General features: G+C 37.1%; 1 protein-coding gene across 1 annotated transcript; it reads right to left on the minus strand.

Annotated features, from left to right (window-relative positions):
- Nucleotides 1-7,424: 7,424 nt before the first annotated feature.
- On the minus strand, nt 7,425-9,282 carry LOC113783682 (berberine bridge enzyme-like 18). The gene has a single exon (XM_027329884.1). The coding sequence runs from the start codon at nt 9,280-9,282 to the stop codon at nt 7,675-7,677; it is 1,608 nt and encodes a 535-aa protein (XP_027185685.1). The 3' UTR covers nt 7,425-7,674.
- Between the last annotated feature and the right edge of the window lie 226 nt (nt 9,283-9,508).

The following is a 9,508-nucleotide window of genomic DNA, read 5'->3' on the forward strand; positions in this document are numbered from 1 at the left end:
TTCATAATCGGGTTTGAGACGATGCTCATTTATCATGAATTTTTTATCTGTCTTCAAACTATGGATCTTTACTGCACCATAATAAAAAAAAAAATGACTACAAATGAACCAATCCAACGGGAATGTAACTTACCGAGAAAAAGTTTGAGTCTTGAATGATAGAGAAGAACTTTTTGTCCATTAACGAATATCTTCCTAAAGGCTTGTTGGTCATGAAAAATTCTATTTTTCTCCTTGTAAATCAAAGTATTCTCGTAAGTTTTATTCCTAATTTCCTTCAACTCTTGCAACTGCAATTTCCTATGAACTCCAACCTCCTTAATATTCATGTTACACTGCTCGACCGCCTAAACTGCCTTGTACTCGAGCTCGACTGGAAGATGGCACGGCTTTCCAAATACTAGTGTATAAGGAGACATTCCAATGAGTGTCTTGTAAGTCGTTCTGTAAGCCTATAATGTATCTTCTAACCATACACTCTAGTCCTTCCTATCTGGGCGGACTATCTTCTCCAAAATCGATTTGATTTCTTTGTTTGAAACCTCTGCTTGACCATTGGTTTGAGGATTGTAGAAAGTTGACACCTTATGAAGAACACCATATTTCTTGAACACTACAGCAATTGTTCTATTACAAAAATGCTTTCCCCTATCACTTACAATTGCCCTTGGCATTCCAAATTGAACAACAATATTAGACCTCACAAAATTTGCAACAACTTTAGAATCATTAGTTCGGGTGGCTTTTACTTCAACCTATTTAGAAACATAATCGACTGCAAGTAATATATATAAGAAACTGAAAGAAGAGGGAAAATGGCCCATGAAATCAATACCCCAAAATCAAAGATTTCAATAAAAAACATAGGGATTTGTAGCATTTGATCTTTATGAGAAAGATTCCCCACTCTTTGACATCTATCGCAAGACTTACAGAACATATAGGCATCTTTGAAGAGAGTCGGCTAATAGAAACCACTTTCTATCACCTTACGAGCCATTCTTTTCGGCCCAAAATGACCTCTACATGTAAAAGAGTGACAAAATGTTAATATAGAATGAAACTCAATTTCACTTATGCATCTTCTGATCACTAGATCGGCGCCTTGCTTTCAAAGGTAAGGATCATCTCAAATGTAGTATCTAGCATCACTTTTCAATTTATCTTTTTTTTACCTTAGACCATCCTACAGGAAATTTGTCAGTGACTAAATAGTTAGCAATATCTGCATACCAATAAGGGGGTGAATTAACAGAAAATAGTTGATCTTTAGAAAATGACTCTCTCAATGGAAAATCCTCCTCAATGATTGGTATGCGACTCAAATGATCAGTCACCAAGTTTTCTACTCACTTCTTGTCTTTTATTTCTAAGTCGAACTCTTGTAGGAGTAGAATCCATCTGAGCAGCCTTGATTTGGCATCCTTTTTCGTCCGTAAATACCGCAATGCTGCATGGTCAAAATAAATAATTATTTTAACTCTTAACAAATAAGGCCTAAATTTTTCTAAGGCAAAAAGACAGCTAGAAGCTCTTTCTCTGTGGTGGAGTAGTTGAGTTGAGCTTCATTCAAAATTCTTGAAGTATAATAAATTGTGTGAACAGTTTTTTTCACTCTCTAACCTAACACCACCCCTACTGCATAATCACTAGCGTCATGCATGATCTCAAATGGGAGGTCCCAATTTGGATATAGCTCCTTCAACCTGCTAAATGCTTGTTTGCACTCATCATCGAACACAAATACCACGTCCTTTTGTAGGAATCTGAACAATAGTACTCCAATCTTAGAGAAATCTATGACAAACCTTCAATAAAAATTTGCATATTCCAAAAAAGAGCGCACTTTCCTCACACTTACAGGGTAGGGTAAAGAAGACACAAGATCTATCTTAACTTTATCAACTTCTATGCTCTTAAATGATACGACATGACCTAAAATTATTTCATACTCAACCATAAAATGACACTTCTCCCAATTGAGTATTAGATTAGTTTCGATGCATCTTTTCAAAATTAAAATCAAATTATCGAGACAATCATCAAAATTATCTCCATATTCACTAAAATCATCCATGAACACCTCTATTATCTTTTCTACATATTCAGAGAATATACTCACCATGTATCTCTAAAACGTGGTGGGAGCATTACATAGCCAAAAAGGCATCTTTCGAAAAGCAAAGATACCAAACGAGCATGCAAATGTTGCCTTTTCCTAATCTTCTGGTGTTATTGCAATTTAGAAGTAACCTGAAAAACCATCTAAAAAGAAATAATAAGCACGACAGGTCAATCTTTCTATCATTTGATCTATAAAGGGGAGGGGAAAGTGGTCTTTCTTGGTTATCGCATTTAACTTACGATAATCAATGCACTGGCACCGACTCGTAGGTTTACGAATTGGGACTACCTCTCCTTCGTGGTTTGTCTCCACTGTCACTCCTAGCTTCTTGGGTACCACTTGAACTGGGTTCACCCACTGGCTGTCAAAGATGGTGAAAATTATACCTACATCCAGGAGTTTGAGTATCTCTTTCTTCACTAGCTCCATCATCATTGGGTTCAGTCTCTTTTGAGGTTATCTGACAAGTGTCGCATCATCTTCTAGCCTAATTCGATGCATACACACGGATAGACTGATTTCTTTTATATCAGTAATGGTCCATTCGATGGCTTCCTTGTGGTCTTTAAGCACCCGGACCAGCTTATCTTCTCGACTGGGTGATAATCTCTGCAAGATTATCACAAATAATGTTCCCTTATCAGCCAAATATGCATACTTCAAATGGTCCGATAGGGATTTTAACTCCACCTCAAGTGCCTGCACAACAGAAGGTAATAACTTTTAGTGAGTCTCAGACACAAACATAGGAGTAAGCCTATACCTCACTGAAGTATGTATCAATGACTGCAATGCCCCAACCACATACTGTAACTCGTCATTCAACTCCACATCACAAGTTATTTCCAACTCGAGGTGTTTGGTCAGGGCCACTTCTAATTTATCCCTGCCATTAAATTTAAATACTTCCTGCACTACAGGGTCAATTGTAGTCACCAAAAAAATAGAACTAGACTCATGTAGGTATTTCAATGCATCAAAGATATTAAAATGAACAACTTCTCCATCAAATTCCATTGTTAGTGAACCCTTATTAACGTCAATTTTGGTACTAGTAGTACTTAAGAAATGTCAACCTAACAAAACAAAGGATGGATCTGGGGAGTGTTCATCACCCATACTAAAGCATAGAAATCGGCAGAAAACACTAATTCATTGACTTGTACTAGAACATCTTCAATTAGCCCCTCAAGATAGTTATTAGTGCGATCAGCTAATTGAATTATAATGTCAGTTTCTTTTAGTGGTCCTAAATTTAAAGAAGCATAAATGGTCTTTGGCATCACAATTATAGAGATTCCTAAATCTAGAATGGCATTTCTAATTTTAGTGTTTTCTATCTTACAGGGGATAGTGAACATACCTGGATTCTCGCATTGGGGTGGGAGTTTTCTTTGTAGCACTGCAGACACATTCTCCCCACCACTACTCTCTCATCACCCTTCAACTTCCTCTTATTGACGCATAAATCCTTCAAAAATCTGGCATATCTTGGCACTTGCTTGATTGCATCCAATAGAGAAATATTTATTTCAATCTTTCTAAACATCTCCAAGATCTCCTTCTTTTTGTCTAGTTTACTTGGTTTCTCCAACCATCTAGGAAAAGGTGGAGTGTTAGATTTATTCTTAATAACATAACAAAAAATTACCTCCTTAGGGTTTGTATCTGCCCCTCCTTCTTCCTCGAGTTCTTTCTCAATGTGATCTTTGCTCTTATCCTTGGGAACCATCGACTTGGGTCCTTCAACCTCCTTCCCATTCCTGAGGGTCATAGCACTTACATTCATTGGGTTAATTTCAGGTTGAGATGGCAACTTTCCAAAAACATGAGATTCTGGGCGGTTAATTGCGGTTGCCATTTGACTCACTTGGTTTCTCATATTTTGTATGCTTGACCTCGTCTCCTATTGAAATTGAGCAGCACTTGTGGCTAGACTTTTGATCACATCTTCCAGAGAGCTTCCTGAATTAGAAGTTAAAGGTTGAGACTTTGGCTGGTATTAAGGTTGGAACCTTTGTTGTATATTTTAACCAAAGTTTTGCTGTCAGTTCCCGTCATAACTAAAGTTCAAGTGATCCCTCCAACTAGGATTGTAGGTGTTAGAGTATGGATCATATTGCCTCCGTGGCATGGGCATGTTGCCAACCATGCTGACTTGTTCAGCATTTTTCTCTTGGATCATTTGGCACATATCAGTAGAGTGTCCTATATTGGTACAGATCTCGCACACCTTGACTTGCTGCGTATTTCCTACAGCCAATTGTCGAACAAAAGAAGTCAATTTAGATAACTACTGTTGAATGATGAAATTTCTACCTCATTCACTCGACGAGTGGAAAGAGTATCTCAGGAGTCAAATTGTACGTCGTGAATTCTTTGCCATTCTCTGAATCAACTCCCACGTCTCTCCAGGAGTTTTGTTCACCAGTGTTCCACCACTCGCAGCGTCAATAATATTCCTGTCAGACAAATAAAGACCTTCATAAAAATATTGAATTAATAATTGTTCACTTATCTGATGTTGCGAGCATCTTGTGCACAGTTTGTTGAATCTCTCCTGGTACTCATAGAAGATCTCTCCCGGTTGCTGCTTAACAGCACATATTTTCTTTCTCAAACTTGCAGCTCAGGAGACAGGGAAATATTTCTCCAAGAACTTCTTTTTCAGTTGCATCCAAATTGTGATATTACCTGCGGGTAGATAGTATAGCCAGTCTTTTGCTGAGTCCTTGAGAGAAAAGGGAAATGCCCTCAACTTTATTCGTTCCTCAGTAATCTCTGGGGGCTTCATACTCAAGCACACTATATCAAATTCTTGTAGATGCCTGTGGGACTCCTCACCTGAAAGACCATGAAAAGAAGATAAGAGGTGAATTAATCTAGATTTTAATTCAAAATGAGTATTTTCATTTAAGTGCGGGAAGTAATGCATAGTGTCTACTGAGTTAAGTCAGGAGCAGCCAACTCCCTAAATGTTCGATTGTTGGCCATGGTAGCTTCCTCCTCTTCAAAATCACTCGAATGATCACTTGAAAAATCCTCTGGGGATACAACAAGTGACTGTTCCTCTCTTTGTTCTCTGGTCTCCTTCCTTAGCTTACGTGCTGTCTTCTCTATTTCAAGAATATACACCAAATTTTCTGTACAAGAAGAACGAGGCATAAGCTGGAAAAAAAGAAAAAATGAAAACAAAACGAAACAAAATAAATGAACTCAAAAAGAAACAATTTGATCAAGCACTAGTCCCCGACAACGGTGCCAAAAAATGACAGGTGTCGAGACTGTACAATAATAAAAACCTACTCAACAAAACTATAAATTTTGTAAATAGCGGTGAGTAAAGTCGAATCCACAGGAATTGAGAATAATTTGTTTCATCTAGAGTATCGAGAAAGGGGAATTTTATAAAATTGGAAACAATTAAACAACTCAAACAAAAATAAATAAACAATTAGTTAATAAAACAATTCACGAAAGTAAGCAGGAATTAAATCGATTGTAGACAAACTCTAGCAAAAAATACAACCTCGTAGACACAGTCTATTCATCTGATCATTGATGCAAAGATGGTCCGTTCAATTCATTAACAGGTCAGTTATAGTCGTCAACAAGTTCTGACGGCCAATTTTTCATTAGTTTATTGACGACCAAGGTATGACCGATGATCACCCCTAACCAGGAAATAATCCTAAGTACGATCATAGGATTTAATTTCCTAATTATATTAAGAATTAGAAAAGCTTGACCCTAATCAATAACACACTAAGAGGGCTATTTAAATTAGATTGCACGTTCTTCTAACGTGTGTAAATGCTAGTTACCACTAATATTAATCAACTAATTAATTACGGATTTAATTGATTAATCTGGCAATAGATTATTAGGTCACTTTGAATATCGGGCCCTTGACATTCAGTTAACGAAATAATCTCGAGAAATTAAAATAAAGATTGCACAAACATTAATAAATTGAAGAAACTAGTTGAGATTAGTTCGATTTCAAAGATGTTTAAGACTGCGTCATTGAGTTGATCTTTGACTAGATTAGAAATTTAGTCACATCTCATAGATAAATATTCACGCGAAAAGATTGAATTCATTGACATCAATCTTGTTTTTCTTCAAACGATGTAATATATGTTCGAATGAAAAGGTAAGCGAACGAAGAGAAAGTGTGCTCCTGTCTTGCGGCCGATCCCAAACAAAAAAAGGGTCACAAACCTAATCTAAGTGACTAGTCTATGTCCTTTCAGTTTCCTACCCGAATAAGGAAAAGAGAAAGATAAGGCAACCATCGAGATTTCCTTGTTTCTTGTTTCCTAATACGAGTGGACTACTAGTCAACAAAAGAGAAAGAATTGGTTCAGCATAACTTGGAACCGGATTTGTCAATTTTCGGGAAGCTTCCCACGTGCACACAATCCCGAAAATCTGGACTTTATAGCATGTCTGCAAGAAAATCTCTCTTTTTAGCATTTTTCCGCTCCATCTCCTGTGATTAGGCCCAAACACCAAATATAAGTAGCATCCGCCAATTAAAACAATATTTGGCAAGGATAAAGGTGAAATTAACCATAAATTTAATAACAAATTACACCCTATCATTGGTCCAAATTTGTAGAGAAAGTTAGTTACTACTTATTTCTGGTTCTTTACTCTTTGCACTTGCCTTCCCTTACTTTTATTAATATGTTTTCAGCCTTTTATTAATACAACTTATATACATGCATAAAGGACATTTTTGGAATAAAAATTTTATCTCTCTCCTTAAAGTACTTTTTTTATTTGGATTGATTTTATTACCAAAACCTTTACCTCAAGGGAGGTTAATATAATTTTTCAAACCATAAGGTCAATGAAATTGTCAAAAACCACAACAGAGGTTTCTAAAATTATCCCCACTTTCAAAGGACGACACTTTGTCTATCTTGGTGTGGTTCAGGCTATGCACTCATAGCATAAATTTCTTCAGGTAAATTTGCTATTTGAAGAGACACAATAAAAGAGGAATCGAGGTTTTAAGTCTGGTTTGATCTAAATTGATGTGATTTGCATGTTCCTTGTGTCATGACCGTTGGCAAGTATTCGGCAAAGGAAACACCATAAGATAATTGGACTCAAACCCTGCATATATATGTCAGACATTTAGAATTGGTACACAAATGTTCCTACTTACATTTGTAAAAATGTATACCAAAGCAACAAGTACTGATAAGCTTATAATTATTCAATATCTAACCCGGAAAAGGAAACAACATCCTATGAAGTCATAAAGAATTTCAAATTGCTTCCGACCCATAACAGCACTACGAATTTAAATCTAATCAGAACCAAGAAAGATTATTTCCTCTCTGCGTTCACAAGGAAAATTGAAGCTAGAGCAACGGCAAAAGATTTGCTGTGTAGTACAGATCATTAATATTCTAAAAGCAATAATTTTATTTATTTCGCATTGTACCATGAACCATTTAAAAAAAAAAAAAGAGCAAAGGAAAATAACCATAAACAAACTCTATTTTTTTGGTCCTTCAATATACCTACCACCATTATGACAGCGGTGGAATGCTTTGCTCATTTCTGAAGAAATTACTTGGATCCACTTTAGTCTTCACATGTACCAATCTGTCAAAATTTTGGTTGAAATATTTAGTTCCCCAAATGCTAGCTTGTTTATAGCTTGTATTGCCTTTGATTTTATTAACTCCCAAGTCAAGATCCCTATAATTCAAATATGCAGCTCTTGGAGACTTTGATACATAGGCAGCCATGTAGCTGTAAATTCTTCTTGTCCAATTCAGATGTCTTTTGGATTCTGCATTGCTTTTTTTGTCCCATGCCGCTGCATAATGAATCATGAAAATGTTCCCTCTCCTATGAGGGAAAGGTGTTGCAGATTCTGAGATTTCACTCATCATTCCTCCATAAGGACTAAACTGTAGCTGGAAATGTGCCTCCATGTCTTCTTCTTCTTCTGCAAAAAGCCTTTTCCATAATCCTTCAAGACCTTTTACTGAAATTGGTTTCTTTACATAGTCTGACTTTCCTTTGAAATATGACTTGGACGAATTCCTATCCAGAAGGACCTCAACTGATGCAGCTCCTGGAATGTTGGCAAAGTAGACTGTGGACTCGAGCCAGCTCATTTCAATGCAATCTTCTTTTGCCAATCCCAGCTCTGGGAAGCTTTTTTGCATCAAGGAAAGGAGCTGATCAATTCCACCGACGAACAAAGAGGTAAATGAAACTACTATGGATTTCTTTCCGGTTTGGGGAGAAGTGGAACTCGATATGAAGAGCCTAATTAGTAAATTTTCATCAATCTTGTCTGCAATGTGTTGCCACTGATATACTAGCTGAGTGGCATTTTGATCCGATGTCTTGGTTAGATTGAAAACTGTTACCTTTTCAGGAACAGAAACAAGACTTACTTTCCATGCAATGATGATCCCAAAACTTGCTCCACCACCTCCTCTGATTGCCCAAAATAGATCCTCACCCATAGACCGTCGATCCAAAATTTGACCGTTCACGTCAATAATTTTGGCATCAATAATATGATCAACTGACAACCCAAATTTACGTGACAACATGCTATAGCCTCCTCCACTGAAGTGTCCTCCAACGCCTACTGTGGGACAAGCACCAGCAACGAATGCGAGTTCCCTACTTGTCTCACCGATTTTGTAATAAAGTTGGCCAAGAGTTGCCCCTGCTTCAACCCATGCCGTACGATTTTCCCTGTCAACTGATATCGAGCTAATGTTTCTAAGATCAACAATGACAAAAGGGCTTGTTGAAGCATAGGAAAGACCCTCATAATCATGTCCACCACTCCGGACTCTGATTTGAATTTCATGTTTCTTGGCACAGCGTATTGCTGCCTGGATCTCAGATGAATGAAGTGGTGTAAGGATGAGAGTTGGCTTGAATAGAGAGGTTGATGCGGGACGTAAGTTTTGCTCTGTGGATTGCAATATGGATGCATATGATGTGTTTCTTGGGGTGTAAGCAATGGTAGATATGGAGTCTGAGTTTTGAGATTGTAGGCATTTTAGATAATCATCATGAATTCTTGATGCGTCAGCCTGTAGGATGGCTAATGCAAGTATGAGAAATGAGAAATGAGAAAACAATGAACTGCGGGAAGTCACCATTTTTCTTTGTATTGAATTCTTTGATAAAACTGAATTGGGCTAGAGTGCTATTTATAGAATTTTCTTGAGGAGGTTTTGGTTCTTACCGTATTCAGAAGTTCTCTTGGACACGTTTACGAGATCACAAATCCCAAGAACTGAAAATTTTCTATAACACGTTTTAGAAAAGTATTGCTATCCTGATGTAGTGAATGATTTCCTCATGTTAATATGTTCTGACTACGTT

The sequence above is a fragment of the Coffea eugenioides genome, chromosome 9 (assembly GCF_003713205.1).
Source record: "Coffea eugenioides isolate CCC68of chromosome 9, Ceug_1.0, whole genome shotgun sequence".
Taxonomy (NCBI): Eukaryota; Viridiplantae; Streptophyta; class Magnoliopsida; order Gentianales; family Rubiaceae; genus Coffea; species Coffea eugenioides.